The 20,933-nt window shown below is 39.9% G+C and overlaps 1 protein-coding gene across 3 annotated transcripts; it reads left to right on the top strand.

The window, feature by feature from the left end:
- Positions 1 to 9,014: 9,014 nt before the first annotated feature.
- Positions 9,015 to 20,130, top strand: LOC130852214 (GTPase IMAP family member 7-like). Of its 3 annotated transcripts, none has more exons than XR_009053315.1 (3): positions 9,015 to 9,051; positions 9,225 to 9,379; positions 11,741 to 11,874. XR_009053315.1 is itself a non-coding variant. In XM_057733041.1 (3 exons), exon 3 carries the CDS (start codon positions 18,719 to 18,721, stop codon positions 19,595 to 19,597), a length of 879 nt encoding a protein of 292 aa, XP_057589024.1. In that variant the 5' UTR covers positions 9,015 to 9,051; positions 9,225 to 9,379; positions 18,679 to 18,718; the 3' UTR covers positions 19,598 to 20,130. The 3 variants fall into 3 exon arrangements, 2 of the variants coding, with proteins under 2 accessions (XP_057589024.1, XP_057589025.1); XM_057733041.1 differs by lacking the exon at positions 11,741 to 11,874 and adding an exon at positions 18,679 to 20,130; XM_057733042.1 differs by lacking the exons at positions 9,015 to 9,051; positions 9,225 to 9,379; positions 11,741 to 11,874 and adding exons at positions 13,013 to 13,088; positions 18,679 to 20,130.
- Positions 20,131 to 20,933: the final 803 nt, after the last annotated feature.

Here is a 20,933-nt window from a genome sequence, read left to right as displayed (position 1 = left end):
TTGAGGGTCTCCATCCCCAGGACGCTAATTTGAGAGGAATTTTTGAGTGAAATCAGTGTGGACAATGCCACCAAAGCGGTCCTATCTGCCAGGAACATCATGTGCAAAGTCTCATCATTCTGAAAAAAAACAGAAAGGCTTTCAAGCTATTAAAAATAGGACAGCAAGTAGAAGAGGGAAATTTTTATACATGGCTTAGTCTAGCAACCTCCGTGGACAACTCCAACTCAAGTTACTGTTTCTCCCCTCAGGAAGGTCGTGAGAAAGGTGAGTAAAATAGCCAATCATTGTGTGCAGAGAAGGATTTTGGTGACACAGGCCCTGGACATGGTTAGATCATTAACAACACATGTGATCTTGCCAAACTCACTTCAACTTTCTGGAGTTGACTTCCCATGTATGTAATGAGGGGATTAACTTAAACTGAAGCTGATGGGCTGGAGTCTGATGTTCACCCATTCGTGCCAACTCATTATCTATAGTGAGGACCCCAGCTCCCACTGAACTGCACCTGGTTCTGCCCCTCCCCACCAAGCTCCAGCTTTATTGAGATATATTTGCAATACATATAACATTTTATATGTTTAAAGTGCACGATGTATTGATTTGACACTTATTTATTGCAAAATGAATACCACCATAGCATTAGCTAACACCTGCCTCACATCACATAATTACCATTTCTTTCGGGTGGTGAGAACATTTAAGATCTACTCTGTTAGCAACTTTCAAGTAGATGATACGGAATCACACTATAATCACTGTGCTGTGCATTAAATCCCCAGACCTACTCATCTTCTAACTGGAGGTTTGTGCTTTTTGACTAACATCTCCCCATTTCTCCCATTCCTCAGCCCCTGGTTACCACCATTCTACTCCCCATTTCTATGAATTGGGCTTTAAATTCCACATTAAAAATTGATATCATATACAATATTTGTCATTCTCTGTCTGACTTATTTCACTTAGTTAATACCCACAAGTTCCATCCATGTTGTTGCAAACAGCAAGAAGCCCTTCTTTCTTGTGGTGGAATAATATATTATTATATATACATGGGTTTATTTATGAGGTATGTGTTCTGTTCCATGTGCCTGTTTTTGTGCCAATACTATACTGTTTTGATTAGTGTAGCTTTGTAATATGCTTTGAAATTGGAAAGCGTGATGCCTCCAGCTTTGTTCTTCTTTCTTAAACCTGCTTTGGCTATTTGAAATATTTTGTGTTTTCATACAAATTTTAGGATTTTTCTTTCCGTTTCTGAAAAACACCACTGGAATTTTGATAGTAATTGCATTCAATCTGGAGATATCTTTGGGCAGTATGGACATTTTAATGATATTAATTCTTTCAATCCATAAGCATGGGATACATTTTCATTTGTGTCTTTCATTTTCTTTTGCCAATGTCTTACACTTTTCATGTACAGATTTTTGACTTCCTTGCTTAAATTTATTCCTAGGTGTTTTATTCTTTCTGATGCTATTGTAAATGGAATTATTTTCTTAATTTCTCTTTCTGATAAATCATAATTAGTGTATAGAAATGCAACTGATTTTTGTATATGATTTTGTATCCCACAACTTCATTGAATTTGCCTATTACTTATCACATTTTTAGGGTGGAGTCTTTAAAATTTTCTATGTATAAGATCAAGTCTTCTGAAAATAGAGACAATTTTACTTCTTCCTTTCTGATTTAGATGTCTTTTATTTCTTTCTCTTGCCTAATTGCTCTGCCTGGGACTTCCAGTACTATATTGAATGAAAGTGGTGACAGTGGGCATCCTTGTATTTTTCATGATCTTATAGGAAAAGCTTTTAGCTTTTCACTGTTGAGTATGATAGCTGTGGGCTTGTCGTATATGACCTTTATTATGAGAGGTTTTTTTCCCTTAGAACCCAGTGTGTTGAGAGTTTTTAATCATGAAAGTGTGTTGAATTTTTTCAAATGTTTTTTCTGTATCTATTGAGATGATCATATGGTTTTTATTCTTCATTTTGTTAATGTGGTGTATCACATTGATTGATTTGTGGATGTTGAACCATCTTTGCATCCCTCTTCACCTTGTTTTTGAACACTGTCTTTTCTTACCTAATTGCTCCAGTTAGAACCTTTGGTACAAAGTTTAAATGAAGTGACAAGAGCAGAGATCCTTGTCGTATATCCAATCTTAGCAGGAAAGCTTTCAGTCCCTCATTATTAAATATGGTACTAGTTGCAGAATTTTCGCAGATATCTTTTACCAGGTTGTCAAATTTCTTTCTCTTCATAGTTTGTTGAGTGTTTTTACTATGAATTGGTGTTCAGTTTTCTCAAATGCTTTTGCTAAATCTACTGAAATGATCATTTTTTCCTTTATACTATCGATATGGCTTACTACATTAATTGATCTTAAACCAATATTGAATTTCTGGGAAAATTCCACTTGTTCATGTTGTATACACCTTTTGATATATTGTTGGATTTTCTTTGCTTGCATTTTGTTGGGATTTTTGCATCTATATTCATAAGACATATTAGTATATAATTTCTTTTATTGTGGTGTCTTTTTATGGTTTAGTATCAGTATAATACTGGCATCATTGAATGAGTTAAGAAGTGTTCATCTTCTTCCATTTTTTGGAAGAGATTGTGAAGAATTGGTATTAATTCTTCTTAGATGTTTGGTAGAATTAATCGGCGAAGCCATTTGAACCTTGGTGTTTTGTTTTTCATAGTAATATTTTTTTATTAGTAATTGAATCTCTTTACATGTTATAGGTCAGTTCAGACTTTCTATTTCTTTTTGATTCAATTTGTATAGTTTATGAATTTGTCCATCTTATCTAAGTTATCTAATTTAGGGGGCATAAAATTGTTTATAATATTTCCTTGTAATTGTTTCATTTCTGTAGGCTCAGTAATAATGTTTCCTCTTTTATTCATGACTTTAGTAATTTAATTTTCCTCCATATTTTTTTGGCCAAACTGCATAGAGATTTGTCAATTTACTGATCCTTTTGAAGAACCAAGTTTTCGCTTTGCTGATTTTTATTATTCTATATTGTCTATTCTCTTGTTCATTAATTTCCACTCTAATCTTTATTATATCCCTCTTCTGATTGTTTTACATTTAGATTGCTCTTAATTTCTTTCTGCTTTATTATGAAAAATTAGGTTATTGTTTCAAGATTTTCTTTGTTTAATATAAGTATTTCCAACTATAAAATTTCCTCTAAGCATTGTTTTAGCTGCACTCTATAAATTTTGCTATGTTGTTTCTTCATTTTCATTCATCTCAAAGTATTTATAATTTCCCATTTGATTTCTTCTTTGACTCATTGGTTAAGATCGTGTTGTTTAATATCCACATATTACTGAATTTCCCAATTTTTTGTTATTGATTTCTAATTTTACTCCATTTTAGTTGGAGAACACACCATGTATGATTTCAAGCCTCTTAAATTCACTGAGGCTTGTTTTATGGCCTTAAAAATGGTCTGTTTAGGAGAATATTCCTTGTGTTCTTGGAAAGAATGTGTCTTCTGCTGTGGCTGAATGGAGTCTCTTGTATTAAACCTAGTTGATTTATACTGTTGGGCACATCTTCCATTTCTTTGTTGACCTTCTGAGTAGTTGATCTATGCATTATTCTTACTGGGGTATTAGAGTCTACAACTATTACTGTTTAATAGTCCATTTCTCCTATATTTCTGTCATTTTCTACTTCATGTGTTTCAGGGTGACACACACATTGTTAGGTTCACATGTTTATAATTGTCATATTTTCAAATTCATTGATTCTTTCTTCTGCCAGTTCAAATTTGTCATTAAGCCTCTATAGTAAATTTTAAAATTTCAGTTCAACTTTTGAACTTCAGAGATTCCATTTAAAAAAAAAATTCTATCTCTTTATTGACATTCTCTTTTTGAGGAGATACTGTCATTATAGCTTCCTTTACTTCTTTAAGTGTAATTCCTTCAGCTCTTTAAACATAATTGCTAATTTGAAACCCTATCTTCAAATCCAATATCTGAGCCCTCTCACAGGCAGTTTCTCTTGCCTGATCTTTTCCAGTATATGGGTCATACTTTTTCATTTTTCTCTGTATGTCTCGAAGTTTTTGTTAAAAACTAGGGATATTAGGTAACAGTGTAGCAACTCTGGATACTGATTCACCTCCTGCTTTCCCAGGGCTTGACTTGCTGTTGTTCCCTATTTGTTTAGTGACCTGGCTAGGCTCTTCTAGTGCAGTCTATTTCCCCAGCAGAGTGGAATCTCTGACACTGGCCCTGAGAGGGTGCAGCCTTTGGCATTCACACAGTCACCTGGGATGACAATAGTTTCAGCAGTGCTCTCTTGGAGTGTCTTTTCCCCTAATCTCTCTGCTAATGTGTGTGTCTCTGTTGGCATTACACCCAGCTGTTAGGCTGACTAATTGCCATTTGATGGCACTTTAGTTCTGTTTTCTGTTTTTTTAGCTCTTTATTGGAATATAGTTGCTTTACACTCTTGTACCAGCTTTTGAGGTACACCAAAGTGACCCATGGGCATGCATTGTTCCAGAGTCTGATCTAATTAAATTTGGTTTCCTTTGCAAGGGTAGTGTTCATGGCCAGGTTTTCAGGTTTTCTTTGACCCTAGAAGGATTCTCCTTACCTGTCTATTTTTCTGCTTCCTGCTGGTAAACTTGTGGGCCTGTGGTTTCTCTTATGGCTCTCAGAGGGTTACCAGTCTCCTTTAAATTGCTTACATCTAAAATCTTTATTGTTTTCAAAAGCACCCTTTGACTTGAACTTCCCACATGCTGTTCAAATAATTGTTCCTGTGGGGAGGGCTTTGGAGCTTTCTGATATTATGAACTTCTTTTCTTCCTGAACAAAATCTTTGAGCCACAGTACCAGATCCAGAGCAGGAGATGGTAGCATCTGATCTTCTCAACTTGCCTCTCCTAGCACAGAACCTCTGTCATAAGAGGGAGCTAGAGTGTGGGCAGTTGGGTCCTGTCATGCCTGGCGTAGAGCCTCTGTCCTAAGAACAGAGGTAGGTAGGGTACTGCTGCCTGCACTCACCAGGAGTTTAGTCTCTGCAGCTCAGAGTTGGAGGAGATGGGAAATGATGCCAGCCTGGCCCTGTTGGTACTATATTCTACTATAATCTTGCTGAGTAGCTGTGGGGAGAGGGAGCCTCAATTTCTTGGCCACCCATGCCTAGAATAGAGTTCCCTTCAAGCTGAGCTGAGGATGGGTTGGAGGGGGAGGAAGTAGGTCATGGCTCAAGTACGATGCAAATTCTCACTATTCTCACTCAGGTTCAGTAGCTTTTTTAAAAATAAATGTTTCTTAATTGGCTACATGATCATAGGACAACGTTTAGAGAACTTAATGTTTTAAAATAATTTTCACCACTATGGTTGTTCACCAGTGACAAGTTTGCAGGCTCCTCTACATGCTTTCTGCAGCTGGAAAGTCTGTCAGTAGTTTTAAATAAACTTTGGCCATATTGCAGCTCCCCTCTTTTTCCTTCCTGATGAGTGCATGGGTTTCATGTAGTTTAGTTTCCCATTCTTGTTGGTCTTTACTGTAGTTGAGAGAAATATAGCTGACGGGGACCTAGGTGGCAGCTGCCATTGTCTTCCGGATCGCTATTTTATCTGGAATCCTCGGCTTTCCACTAAATGTGAATATGTTATACCTGCAGAGGATAAGAGAAATGCTAGTGTCTCCTTATATTTCCAAATAGTCATGTGTGGCCTTTCAAAGCTTAGAAATGAGTCATTTAAGGACCATTTTCAAATTATATTTTGTCACGATAAACAAGTCCAAAGCAATGAGGCTGTCCCGCTGTCTGTTAGCTACTTAGGCTTTGAGAAGTGCATTGTCAGGATTTTGAAAGATAGTGACGCCCATACACACCTGTTCCAGTTTACAGCAGAGTTTATTTTGTTTCATTCCTGTTGAAGCCAAAAGTGCTGACTGCTGTGCCTGCTCTGAGTGAGTGGGTTTGGAGACTCACAGGAAAACCCTTTCACTTCATCCTCAAGCCAGGTCAGCCCGACGAGGGGTCTGAAAGGGATCCTAAGGGCAGTTCAGTGCGATATCCATGGTGAGATTTCTCCTGGGCCCAGCCTTTCTCCTCTCATCCCTTCTAAAGACATCAGCAGGTACAAACAAGGGGACCTGGGGCCTGTAACCTAGCCTTTCGAGCCTGTGCTATGACCACAACCTCGAGCGATGGACAAGAGAGAGCAGGGAGCAGGTGCAAGCAGGAAATGGCCGCAGCTGAAGTAGGAGGCACATTTTTCTCCACACAAGTGAATTTACAAAAATCGCTCTGTTGCCCATTTCTTGAAAATATAGGGGTTTACAGGAACAAAAAGAAGTTTGTGCTGTGATATGCTGAGGTGTACACTGCAGTTGTTCCTTTATCCCTTGTTAAAGTTTTATTTTTAGCATCCATCATTAATAAGAAAGCACCGAAGCACATTCCCTTCATGGAAGGATTGAAGTGAAGCAACAAAAATTGTCAAATGGAAACCAAAAGGAAGAAATGAAAAAAATAGCAGAAATTGTGCAAACAAATAGCAAACCACAGAAAGAGTGTAAGTTACTGAATGCTGTCGGATGACTATGGCAGCCTCTAACTTCTCTCCCCAGTTCCTGTTCTCCTAATCGGCCTCTTCTTCCACCCTTAGGCTCATGGGATGGCTAAGAACCCAGGGCATCCCTAAGCAAACACTGTGCGGTTTGGGGGTGTGGGACTAAGAAATCTAGGGAGGCAAATAGGAAGGGAACTGTGGGTTTCCTGAGAGTAATAGAAAACTGTGGGAGAAAAACCCGTTTCCTTGCTTCTTGCTTTTTTTGGCTACTGGAGCCAAGCGGAAAATAAAGCTGATATCTGTGACGGTCTGTAACCATCCATTGCTCTGATGACCCTCGGGACACAAGAACCCTGGGAGGGGAGGACCTGTAGTAGTAGTGGTCCCTCATCCCAGACCCCTCAAGTCGAGAGCCCAGGAATGGTCCCCCCACATGGTGGTCTCCCTTTTAGGACCTCTGTTCTCTGCACCACTGCTGGAGGTTTATAACTATAGGCAACCAACATCTGAGAAGCAGTGTGGGTGAGCAGGCCAGGGTTCATGATTCCTGCCAGTGGGAGAGTCAGGGGATTTTTTTCTCATTGGGCAAGGCTCACATACAATTGTACAACACAATTCCATAGTAGGCATCAAGCTTCAATAATCTAATACTTCCTTAACCTTTTATCTGTAAAGATAATGAGGCTCAGAAGGATTATGTTTTCCTCCCCCAAGCCATGGGTCTCGCTAGTGTCAGAATCAAGACCCACCCACGTTTCCACTGTCTGCATTTCAGATGTTGGTGGAGAGACCCAGTGCTGATCTGCTAATATGAGAGTCTAGCACTGAGTCTCCTGGAACAAGACAAGTGTCATTGGGCTACAGAAGGAGGCTAAGTGCTGTTAACTACTCAGACAGAGTTGGTAATCCTGTGTGGCCACTGTAGCGTAGGGAGCAGTCTCCCAAACATTTAAATGCATTAAAGCTTGTTTTGTCTTATTTTAAGGGATAAGGTCCTCCTTTTCTTATTTCTTTAGATAATAATTCTTTTGTGTGGATTTGGTATTCCGTAAGCATCGGGGATGGGTACTTGCTGGTGGAACTGGGGCATGCTTTTAGGCAGGTGGTCTTATCACCTACACAGCCCATACTATCCTGGCCCTCAGCCTGTTCCCCTTAAGAGTTCAGGAGGCCCTAAATGCACTTCCAGGCCTTAATTCCTTCTGTCTCTCTTTAAAAGAAATACTTTTGGGGTTTTGGGTTTGGTGTAGTGGATGAAAAAGGTTGCCAGCCATATCAGCAAGCAAAGGATGCTGAAGCCAGGGAGCCATCAGCCACTATCACCGCCCCCAGTGCTGAGCCTGAGGGAACTCAGGATGGAGACAAGCAGGCTGCCTGCTGCCAAGCCCTCAGCCACTGCAGCGCCCCCTTCCCAACGGTGCCCCCTGAGGGGGCTCTGGATGGGAAGGAGCAGGATGCTGGCCCTACACAGCTAAGGTGCATATAAAAGGAATCATTTCAATGAGCCCAGACTCTTGCATCTTCCCCTACATAGAAAAGCACTAAATTCATTAACGTGAGATGTCTGGTTTTCTTCAATTAACAGGAATTTTGATGTTCCAGTCTACCTGTTTTTTATTGCAAAATTCCTATATATTATGGCTCCTGCCTTGCATCTTGGGAGCGGTCCCTCACAGTTATGTAAGAGGCTGCCTCCCAGGCTTAGGTATCCTCAGGAAGTCTGCTAAATAAAATAAAATTCTCAACTATTAGGTGGTGCATTTTTTTCAGTCAACAGTTTTTTATAAACTGTTGACAAAAGCTAGATTCTCCAGAGAATAAAAGCTAAACTCTCCTGAGAAAGCCACAAATTCTCTCATCACCGAGACTTCCATGGCCCATCTTGACCTGACGTGTGAGTAGGGAATGTGGAAGAACACATTCCAGTAAGTTTGCACCACTCAGACCATGTGATGCAGGAGGGGAATCTTTAGGTTATTAAGAGAAACAGAAAGCAGGCAGGAGAAAAGGAAAAGGGAAGAAAGGGGAAAGGTGATAGACATTCAAACATAGAGCAGAGACATTTATGGCCTCATAGTTCTGGGAGTTCAAACTCAAAATGTTGGTGGAGTCATGCTCTCTCTGAAGGCTCTAGGTGAGGAACCTTCCTTGCATCTTCCTAGCTGCTGGTGGTTGCCAGCAATCCTCTGCATTCCTTGGCTTGTAGACACATCACTCCAAGCTCTTTCCTCTTGCATTTCACTATAAGCAGCAAGGAGAAAACCAGCTACACCTGCCACACTTTGCTTGGAAATCTCTTCAGCTAAATATTCAGGCTCATCACTTACAGGTTCTACTTTCCACGAGGAAGACCCTGGCGTATCCCCAGGATACATCAGACCATGTGTGTGACTTCTTTCTTCCCTGAAGCACCCTGCAGTCTCCCACTGTACCCAGGAAAGATGATCAGGCACTATGTCTGGCTTTCTGGGTAAGATTTAGGTCATTTAATGAGGGCCTTTTGAATCCATCCCTATAACCCCAAACAACAAGTTTAACTTTGGAAATTTTGGTGTGATGCCAGGCACATGGAGAAAAAGCTTTCAACTGGGCAAAACTGATGCACCCAGCAGATGCTGGGGTAAACTTTCTGTCTCTTTAAAGGCAAAGAGTTCCTTCACTGGCTCCACCCAATCTGCTTCCTGGCAGAGAGGTTTCAGAGGGTGCATACATTTCTCCCTCACAGTTAAAGCAAAAGCACCGGCTCAAGCAGCTTCTTGGGAGAAAACCTGACAACTCATCAACACCTTCAAAAGCAGGTGAGCCGGGCTGAGAAGAGGCCCCGGAACCAAAGAGCTGTGAGGGGTAGTAGGGTAGAGGGAGTCTGCGGGGGGGTGGATTCTGGCCTGAGAAGGGACCAGGTGGTCTGCCAGCAACACAGCAAGGAGGGTGCCACCAGAGTGGTGGTGGGGGGGCGGGGGGAGAGGGAGTCGAGATGATCATTCGCACCATGTCCACACAGCTCATGTGTAACATGACCAGCTTGCCGGGTACTGCGCCTTCCATCTAGCTGCTGCTCTAACAGACACTGAGTGCCACTTGCTAACCCAGAGTTTTCCCTTAATAGGAAATTAGTGTCCCCACGACAGGTCTTTAGACTGGAAGGCAATTCAGAGGCCACCCAGTCTAAATCCCTCTTTTTTTATTTTAATTTTTATTTTATATTGCATTTCAGTTGATTTACAATGTTGTGTTACTTTCAGGTATACAGCTAAGTGATTCAGTTATGCATATACATGTACCCATTCTTCTTCAGATTCTTTCCCCATATAGGGTGTTACAGAATACTGAGTAGAGTCCCCTGTGCTATGCAGTAGGTCCTTGCTGATTTTACTGAAAAAGAATGGGAACCCCTGAGAGCGTGGTGACCCTCCAGGGATTACCCAGGTCACGAATGACAGAGGAAGTCTAGAATTCACTTTGAATTCTTTCCGACATTCCACAGAGGGATGCTGTGCTCCTAACAGGGTGACATGTGACCTGAGGAGTGGGTGCTTTGGGGAGAGGATTAGCTCTTCTAAGGAAACAATGTATGTGAGACCCTCCTCCTTGCCTTCCCTAATGACAGGCTTGCTACTGGTTCACCATTCAGGAAAGAGTGTGGACTATTTTCCCCTGATCTACCTCTGACCTGATGTAAACTACAGAATGACGGGCCTGCAAGGAGCAAGGCAAGGGCGTCGTGTGCAGTGGTTGAGAGTGGGCGTGGTAGTCAGACTGACTGTGAATTGGATCCCCCTCTGCTCGACACCTATTAACGCTGTGACCTTGGGCGAGTGTCTCAGAGTTCTTGAGCCACCAAGAGGGAGGAGATATCGGGGTATATGTATACATAGAGCTGATCCACTTTGTTGTACAGCACAAACTAGCACAACATGGTAAAACAATTACACTCTGATAAAAATGTATTAGAAAAAAAAAGAATTCTTGAGCCACATCAGTCTCCTCATTTAAAAAACTCAGATAATAGAACTAGCTTCTTTGCAGGTTGTTTTTGGGAGTAAGAGAGACACAACTGACCCGTGAACAACATGGATTTGAATTCTGTCGGTCCACTTACATATGGATTTTTTTTTAATAAATACACATTCACTTCTCTATATCCCTGGTTTTGCATTGGTGGATTCAACCAACCAGGATGGAAACTTCCATCCAAGGTAGGTTGAAGCTGCCAACGCAAAAACCCCGATATAGAAGGCCAACTGTACAGCCATTTTATATGAGGGATTTGAGCACCTGCAGATTTGGAACATGCAGGGGTATTGGAATCAACCTCCCCATGGACATGGAGGGATGACTGTAACACATGACACATGTTTATTAGGCCGTTGGTATACAGTATATATTCAGTAGTGGCTACACAGGTTAATTTTTTTTATTGTGGATTTTTTTAACTTATTCAAAGCTAAAGAGAGTAATACAAGGAACTTCCATGTACCTATACCAAGCTTCAACAATTATCAATTTATGCTAGTCTTGTTTCATTTATATGCTCACCACTGCCCAGCCACCTCAGATTACTTTGAACCAAATGTCAGACCTTGTGTCACTTTATCAGTAAATATTTGAGTATGTAGGGCTGAAAGCTCAAGACCATTTAAAAAATATCACCATAATCAGACTTCAAACAGCAGCTAGAATTTCTAAAAAGGTACCAGTTATAGTCACATTGCCCCGCTTGTCTCAGAATTTTAAAAATTGTTTGAAGTTGCTCCCAAGTGAGGTCCACAAATTGCCATTGTTTGATACCTCTGAAATCTAACTTAACGCATAGCTTTCTACCTTCCCTGTTTCTTGCTGTGCAATTTCTTTAAGAAAGGGGAAGTCTTTTGTCCAACAGAATTGGACAGTGTACATTTTGTTGATGACATCCCCAAAAGATCACTTCACATGCTCGTCTAGTTCCAGTGTTTTCTGTGCAATTAGGTTTAGGAGAGGCTTGATTAGATTAAAGTCTGGCTGTGTTTGTGGTGGGAGCGCGTCACAGGTGCAGTGGTTAACATCAGTTGGGAGCACGTACTGTTTGCTTGGCTCAGATATTAATGATTTCCTAGAGTGTATGTTTCCTTAAGGCTCACAAATAATGACATTCTTTCTATCATTCTTTCTTCATTTATCAGGTGGAATACTCCTACAAAAAGAAACTTCCCCTCAACAATTGTTTCATTTCCGTGAGGCACAGTTATATAAGAAAGACAAGATAAATGCTTGGTTGTTTCCCTTTATTTGTCAATGTTCAGAAAGACATGCTCCCAGCACACGCCAAAGGGAACAAGTGACTCTTGTTGGAAGATGGCATTGTTATGAACACATGGATTTTAACTTCTTTGCTATATTTCAATCATTGGAACCATTATACTTTTTTAAAATGTATTTATTAATTTATTTATTTTTGGCTGTGTTGGGTCTTCGTTGCTGCGAGTGGGCTTTCTCTAGCCTCGGCGAGCGAGCGCTACTCTTCATTGTGTTGCACGGGTTTGTCATTGCGGTGGCTTCTCTTGCTGCGGAGCAAGGCTCAAGGTCTTCAGTAGTTTTGGCATGGGGGCTCAGTAGTTGTGGCTCGCAGGCCCTAGAGCGCTGGCTCACTAGTTGTGGCGCACCTTGGACCACAAGGCTTAGCTGCTCTGAGGCTTAGTTGCTCCGAGGCATGTGGGATCTTCCCAGACCCGGGATGGAACCCGTGTCCCCTGCATCGGCAGGTGGATTCTTAACTACTGCGCCACCGGGGAAGTCCCGGAATCATTATTCCTACTGATGGTTCAACCATCTCATCTTTGTCCTGTTGGGGGGGTGGGGTGGCTCTTCAAGTTGGCTCTTGAGTTCTTTTGATGAGACCCTGGTAGTTTTTTATAACATCCATGCTGCCTAGCATGACAAGATGGTCTAGGGGCAACTTGTACATTGCCTGACCCAGACCTGAAGTCCATACTTTCTCCTAAGAGCCCTAATTTTTGGTGAGAAATCGCATTTGAAGACTAGAGTCTGGCACTAAGGGTGCTCATTGCTGCAGGGCTTATCATTGTTTTTATGCCCTTTCAATAGATTTCAAACACACATACACACACAATTAAGAATAGGATTACTGAGAACAATTTTTTGCAGTTGTTTTTGGGGGGAGGATGGGGCAGGCTTAAATATATCTCACTGGGGATGGATAAAGAAATTACTGCATTGTCAGGTCTCTAAGGCCAATATTTTGTGTGGTTCATCCACCACACAAAATACAATTAGGATGGTTTGTTTCATTTGCTTTTGATTTTTACTGGTATTTTGGAATATACTTTTTGCTGTTTAATTATGTAAACTATTTATACGGTTTCAAGATCAAATCTATGAAATCTAAGTATATGCAAAGAAGTCTAGTTCCCAGCTCCTATCCCTGTTCCCTCCACTCTGTTTCTCCCATCCCCATATAAGTAACTTTTTTGTCTGTTTAGTTTTCAGATTATCCTGACATCACTTTTACAGGTGAATGAAAACTTCATATATTACATTTTATATATGTGGGTCATATTCCTCCTTGTTAGAGAAATGGTAGTAAACTGTACATTATTTTCTTCACTTTGGTTTTTATGCTTAATGATATATCCTGGAGATGTCTCCATACTGGGATATAGGGCTAGATCTCATTCCTTTTTACAGGTGGCTAGTACTTCACTGTGTGAATATACCTTAGTTTATTCAACCAGGCCCCTTCTGATGGGCATTTGATAGGGCTTTTGCTATTTCAAAGAGTGATGCAGTGAACAGCCTTCTGCATAATTTTTTTGTCTTTTTTCAGCGTTCCTTTGAGATAAATCCTAAAACTGAGGTTGATAATCAAATGGTAAATGCATATGTACTTTTGCAAGATATTGCTAACTTCTCCTCTAGATGTTTTAGATGGTTTTCCATTCCCACTAGCCATGCAGGACAGCACCTGGTTCCCCTATGCTTTTTACCAAAGATTATGCCAGCAAACTTTTAGATTTTTGCCAAACCTATAGATGAGAAATAGTATTTTAGTGTAATATTAAGTAATTAATTTTAGTTTTCCTATGTTTTGATGTATTTTTCTCTATTGTGAGTGAATGTTAATATCTCTTTATATATTCAAGGGATTTTTCTTAAGCTCTTTATTGGAATGTAATTGCTTTACACTGTTGTGCCAGTTTTTGAGGTACACCAAAGTGAATCAGCTGTATTTATACATATATCCCCATATCCCCTCCCTCCTGCTACTCCCTCCCACCCTCCCTGTCCTGGCCATCTAAGGCATCACCCATCATCGAGTTGATCTCCCTTTGTTACACAGCAACTTCCCACTAGCTATCTATTTTACAGTTGGTAGTGTATATATGTCAATGCTACTCTCTCACTTCATCCCAGCCTCCCTTTTGCCCCTGCCCAACCCCGTGTCCTCAAGTCCATTCTCTACATCTGCATCTTTATTCTTGCCCTGTCACTGGGTTCATCAGTACCATTTTTTTAGAATCCATATATATGAGCTAGCATACGGTATTTGTTTTTCTCTTTCTGGCTTACTTCACTCTGTATGATAGTCTCTAGGTCTATCCACCTCATTACAAATAATTCAGTTTCATTCCTTTTTATGGTTGAGTAATATTCCTTTGTATATATGTCCCACATCTTCTCTATCCATTCATCTGTTGATGGGCATTTAGGTTGCTTCCATGTCCTGGTTATTTTAAATACTGCTGCAATGAACATTATGGTACATGTTTCTTTTGGGATTGCGGTTTTCTCTGGGTATATGCCCAGTAGTGGGATTGCTGGATCATACAGTAGTTCCATTTTTAGTTTTTTAAGGAATCTCCATGCTGTTTTCCATAGTGGCTGTACCAACTTACATTCCCACCAACAGTGCAGGAAAGTTCCCTTTTTTCCACACCCTCTCCAGCATTTATTGTTTCTAGATTTTTGATTATGGCTGTTCTAACCAGTGTGACATGATACCTCATTGTGGCTTTGACTTGCATTTCTCTAATGATTAGTGAGGTTGAACATCTTTTCATGTGTTTGTTAGCCATCTGCATGTCTTCTTTGGAGAAATGTCTATTTAGGTCTTCCACCCATTTGTGGATTGGGTTATTTACTTTTTTAGTATTAAGCTTCGTGTGCTGCTTGTATATTTTGGAGATTAATCCTTTGTCTGTTGCTTCATTGGCAAATATTTTCTCCCATTCTGAGGGCTGTCTTCTTGTCTTGTTTATGGTTTCTTTTGCTGTGCAAAAGCTTTTAAGTTTCATTAGGTCCCATTTGTTTATTTTTGATTTTATTTCCATTATTCTAGGAGGTGGGTCAAAAAGAATCTTGCTTTGATTCATGTCATAGCGTGTTCTGCCTATGTTTTCCCCTAAGAACTTTATAGTGTCTGGCCTTACATTTAGGTCCTTAATCCATTTTGCGTTTATTTTTGTGTATGGTGTTAGGAAGTGTTCTAATTTCATTCTTTTACATGTAGCTATCCAATTTTCCCAGCACCACCTATTGAAGAGGCTGTCTTTTCTCCATTGTGTATTCTTGCCTCCTTTGTCAAAGATAAGGTGCCCATATGTGCATGGGTTTACCTCTGGGCTCTCTATCCTGTTCCGTTGATTTATATTTGTGTTTTTGTGCCAGTACCATACTGTCTTGAGCACTGTTTGTAGCCTTGTAGTATAGTTTGAAGTCAGGAAGCCTAATTCTACCAACTCCGTCTTTCCTTTTCAAGATTGCTTTGGCTGTTCGGGGTCTTTTGCATTTCCATACAAATTGTAAGATTTCTTGTTCTAGTTCTGTGAAAAATTATTCAAGGGATATTTACATCTTTTTTTTTGAACTGTTTATTCTTATCTTTTATTCCATTTTTTATCTAGTTGTTGGTCTTTTGTTTCTCTACTTTTAGATTTAAAAAAATTTTTTTTAATTGAGATATAATTGATTAACAATACTGTGTTAGTTTCAGGTGTACAGCAAAGTGATTGTTTTATATATATATATATAAATCCTTGTTGCTTATGTATTTGATATATAGTGGTATGTATCCATAAACCCATACTCCTAATTTATCCCTCTTCCCCCACTTTCCCCTTTGATAATCAGAAGTTTGTTTCCTATGTCTGTGAGTCTGTTTCTGCTTTGCAAATAAGTTCATTTGTATTTTTTTTAGATTCCACATATAAGTGATATATAATATTTGTCTTTCTCTGACTTACTTCACACAATATGATAATCTCTAGGTAGCTGCAAGTGAGCGTTATTTCATTCCTTTTTTATGGCTGAGTAATATTCCATTGTATATATGCACCACATCTTCTTTATCCATTCACCTGTCGATGGACATTTAGGTTGTTTCTACGTCTTGTCTGTTGTAAATAGTACTGATAAGAACATTGAGATTGTCATATATACAGTACTAATAAGAACAAAAAATATCAAATTGTACACTTTAAATATATGCCGTTTATTATATGTCACATATCTCAATAAAAGTTCTTCAAAAAAAAAAAAAGAACATAGGGATGCACATATCTTTTTGAATTAGAGTTTTGTCTGGATATATGCTCAGGAGTGGGATTGCTGGGTCATATGGCAACACTATGTTTAGTTTTTTGTGGCTCCCCCATATTATTCTCCATAGTGGCTGCACTAATTACACTCCCACCAACAGGCTAGGGGGGTTCTTTTTCTCCACAATCTCTCCAGCATTTATTATTTGTAGACTTTTTTTTTAACTTGTGAATTGATTTCAATGACAAAATGCTTTAGCTGACAGCCTAATATGTCCCCAAAAGAAACATGCTGAGCTAAATATGCACTACAGACCGGAAGACAATGCACCAGAACTCCAAGAGCTTCCAGAAAAGCCAGCAATTGTTACAATGGCAAATCCAGTCTTTGCAGCCAAAAGTGTCCCCCAGGAGGCTTACTACAAATGCAGATTCCAGAACCCCTCTTGCAATGATCCTTTACTAGAGAGATATAGGGTAGATAGATCCCAAGAATCTTATTTTTACTAAGCACTCCCAGGAAATTCTAACATCAATTGTCTGCTGGCAGCACTGAGTTAAGAGTGCTGAAAGTTGTCACGGCAAATTTAAGAATCCTTGAAAGAAGCTCCCAAATAGGAAAGCTGGTGAACCTGGAGGAGACAGAGCTGAAATGCAGTCCCGAAGCACAGGCTGGAATATAATTAATTAATACTAAACACCTAATGTGTGAATGTCCCTCAGGTAACCAAGGGAAACTCCACAATGAAAGGGTTGTGTCAGCTGTACCAGACAAGCAAAGAGAGTCTAAGAACAACTCAATTTGATGAAGAAGACCAATCGTTATTTGGAATGTTTGGACTGACTGGGTCCACACCCAGATCTTTCTCTTTGCCTGACAAATTCATGTACAAGAAATGCCCCCCTTCAAGTCCTTGGCTGTCCAGTTCTGAGGTTTATTTCTGGCCAGATAAAGGTTCTGTTCCTACCAGATTCCTGCCCAGGTACACCTTCTAGTTAAATCCCAAAGAAACTGCTGAAATAGAAAAACATTTACAGATTGAAGTGTGACATTTTGTAAAATAAGATGAGCAGTGTAGACTTTTTGATGATGGCCATTCTGACCGCTGTGAGGTGATATATCATTGTAGTTTTGATTTGCATTTCTTGAATAATTAGTGATGTTGAACATCTTTTCACATGCTTGTTGGCCATCTGTATAGATACTCTTTGTATAAAAGGAAAATTGCCCCTCGTCCCTCTTTTATGTAAGTTGGGAAAAAAATTGTTCCGCTAGTTTGACATTGTATTTTAATTTGTGTATGGTGGTTTGTTTGTTTTTTAATACCTCACATTATCTTTTTGATTTTTATGTAATAAAATTTAGGACTCTTTTTCCTTACTCTATTTAAAACCTCAGAAATATTTTCCCACCACTGGGTTACAAAAAATTATCCATGTTTTGTCTATTATTTATATGAATTAAAAGTTTTTACATTTAAATTTCTAATCTATTAGGAATTTGAATAGTATCAGGAAATGGATGCAGTTTTGTCTTTTTCTATGTGGTTATCTCAGTGTTGCTTATTAGTCCATCATTTTTCCCATTGATGTGAGATGCTGCCTTGAAGATAAATGTAACATAATACAACTGAATTGAATATAAATATAGTATGATCAATTTGGTCTATTTCTGTATTTTCTGTTTTTGTTTCACTGTTCTCTCTATTCATGTACGAACATCATACTGCTTTAATTATAGAAACTATAATGTTCTACTATCTGGCAGAGCTACTCTTCCCTCATTTGGTTGTTATTGTTTGTTTGTTTGTTTGTTCCTGATTACCTAGGCTAATTTTCTTTTTTCTTCATCCAAATGAAGTTTATAATCAACTATTTCAGTAGCATTAAAAAAAGTGATGACTAAAAACTTTAAATTTATATTTATGTAAAATCATGTTTAAAAAGTATCTATTCATTTAAATTTTATGAACTGCTTTAAATATGAATCAGTGTTGAATTTGGCCAAATGTCTTTTCTGCATCTAGTTACTTTTCTTCTTAATCTATTAATTGGATGTGTTGTAACAATAAATTTCCTCATGTTGGACCACCCTAGTATTTTTGAAACAATCATACTTAATCATGGTGTATTGCTTTTTAGTGTCAATTTTTTGTATCAATGACTACATATGAAACATGGCTATAGCTTTATTTACTGGTGAAATCTTTTGTTAGTTTTTGGAATCAACATTATACTTGCTTCATAGAAAGAACTGAATGTTTGCCTTCCTTTTTATGTGATCAGGAGTATTTCAAGTAGCACTAAGATTCTCAGATCTTAAAGGTTTCAATGAGTTCCCTGTGAAACCATGTGGACCTGGGACTCTTCTGTGGGGACACTCTTTGACTGCCTTGTTATTTCTTCCATAGCAATTAAACTGCTTGAATTTTCTCTCTCTACTGGGATCAATATGGATAATAGAATATTACACATTTTCAGGGTGGAAAAGAAAGAAAAAGGAGAGAGTTGAGAATGGTTCCCACTTACCCAAACTGACCCTTTTTTCTCCCCTTCCCTTCCTTAAGATCTTGTGGGAACCTAAGCTCCACAGTCTCTGATACAAACATGGCTGACACCCAGGAAGACGCTCTGAGGATCGTGCTGGTCGGGAAAACCGGAAGTGGGAAAAGTGGGACGGCAAACACCATCTTTGGGCAAAAAGTATTCGAATCTAAGATTGCCCCGGAGGCTGTTACCAAACATTGCCAGAAAGCATCCCGGAAATGGAAGGGCAGAGACCTTCTCGTTGTTGACACCCCAGGGCTCTTCGACACCGAGGACAGCCTGGACACCACGTGCCAGGAAATCAGCCGATGTGTCCTCCTCTCCTGCCCGGGGCCCCACGCCATCGTCTTGGTCATACAGCTGGGCCGCTACACGGAGGAAGAGCAGAAAACTGTGGAATTGATCAAGAATCTGTTTGGGGAAACAGCCATGAAACACATGATCATCTTGTTCACTCGAAAAGACTTGCTGGACGACCAGAGGCTAAGCGACTTTCTGAAGGATGCGGGTGTAAACCTGCAAAGCCTCATCAAGGAGTGTGGAGACCGATGCTGTGCCTTTAATAACAGGAGTACAGACCAGGCAGAAAATGAAGTTCAGGTGCAGGAGCTGGTGGAGCTGGTAGACAAGATGGTGCAGAACAACAAAGGGGCTTACTTTGCTGACAAAATATACAAGGACACTGAAGAAAAGCTGAGAGAGCAGGAGGAAGTCTTAAAGAAAAGCTACGATGATCAGTTAAAAAAAGACATTAAAAGAGTAGAAAAGCATAATGCCCTTACTGCAGAAGAAATGGAGGAAGAAATAAAATGGTTAAGGAAGAAACATGAAGAACAAATGAAAAATATAAGGGAAGTAGCTGAGGAGAGTATATTTCAAGTTGTTTTCAAGGAGATTAAAAATATGCTTTCAAAAATATGGCAAATGTTTTGGAAGTAGTGTAAATTTTATGTTTACTTCTCAACTTACTGTAACTTGTTTATATTGTAGTTTGTAGTTTCCAAAGATGCCTAAAACCATATCTTCTTTCTGACTAATTCTACTTACAGTCTGATCTTGTTACGCTCTCCATTGTGTTATAGGTCTATGTCCCTTACCTTGAAATTGGTTGGACTCTGTGACTGCTGGGATGAATAGGAGGTGGTTGGAGCAATACCAGATGACTTCTGAGGTTAGATAGGGAAAAGGCCTCCTAGCTCTCCTGGGTGATTGTCCTTGGAATTTGGCCACCATGTTGTGAGGAAGCCCAAGTCGGCCGCATGGAGAGGACTTGAAGTCACTGGCCCTCTCCTTTGGCTGATGGTTCATCTCCTGGCCAGAACCAGCTTGCCAGCCATGCAAGTGAGGCAACACCAATGTGGACTCTCCAGCTGCCTGCTGACAAAGCCACAAAGCGCAAAGAGGAGCCATCGCCACAGGGGCCTGCCCAAATTCCAGATTCATGAGAAAAATAAATGATTGTTGCTGTTTCAAACCACTATGTTTGGGGGTGGTTTGTTATGCAGTGAGAGCTAACCAGAATTAACTGTCTCCCCAGCTCATTCCCCAAGATTCCTGGCTCCCAGCTGTCCTTCCACACAACACTAGTGAATGTAAGAGTTTAAGAAATTGACATAACCAGGCAATGATCTATTTCAGAGAGTTCAAAGACTCAGTTGAAGAAAATTCAAATAAGAAACCCTGCATCCATTAAGTGTTAGCACCACTGGTGTAATAACTGGTGTGTTATTTCAATCCACATCTATGAGCACTTCGTTAGTGAAGCAGCAGGCATTTCTGGCACCATTATTCTGTGGTTCATGGAGATGTGGAAGCTGATCAATTCTCTTAGTGTTTTTCTCTCTATTTTTAGGCACCATCCTAACTTAAAATGTCCCTAACTCATGTAACTTAAAAATCTCTTCTGTGCCAAATATTTTTCATTTGCCTCTGCAGATCCACACTTCCCCCTTCTTCCCCCTAGCTTTTTACCTGGGAGGCTGATCTATATGGACAACATGAGTGGGATCTCTTGCTCTCTGCCTTCTGCTTGGTTTCTGCCAATGGGAAATCTGAGCAGGAGATCTCTTGTGGGTAGAAAAGCAAGGTCAGGGTATCTGTTCTCCTGCCTCTCTCCCTGCAGGGGCATCTCTACGAGCTGCAACCCTCAGCTGAAGCTCATAGCTTCTACCCTGGAGGCCTCTCTACCCAACTCTCCTTCTGGGTTCCAGCTTTCGTTCACCCCATAGGGTAAGGATGTCATTTCCTCACTGTTACTAGCCCTCTCCCTTGTCAT

Source organism: Hippopotamus amphibius, chromosome 4, assembly GCF_030028045.1.
Source record: "Hippopotamus amphibius kiboko isolate mHipAmp2 chromosome 4, mHipAmp2.hap2, whole genome shotgun sequence".
NCBI lineage: Eukaryota > Metazoa > Chordata > Mammalia > Artiodactyla > Hippopotamidae > Hippopotamus > Hippopotamus amphibius.
The sequence above is the reverse complement of the archived record's forward strand: the minus strand, read 5'-3'. Positions and strand labels throughout refer to the sequence as shown.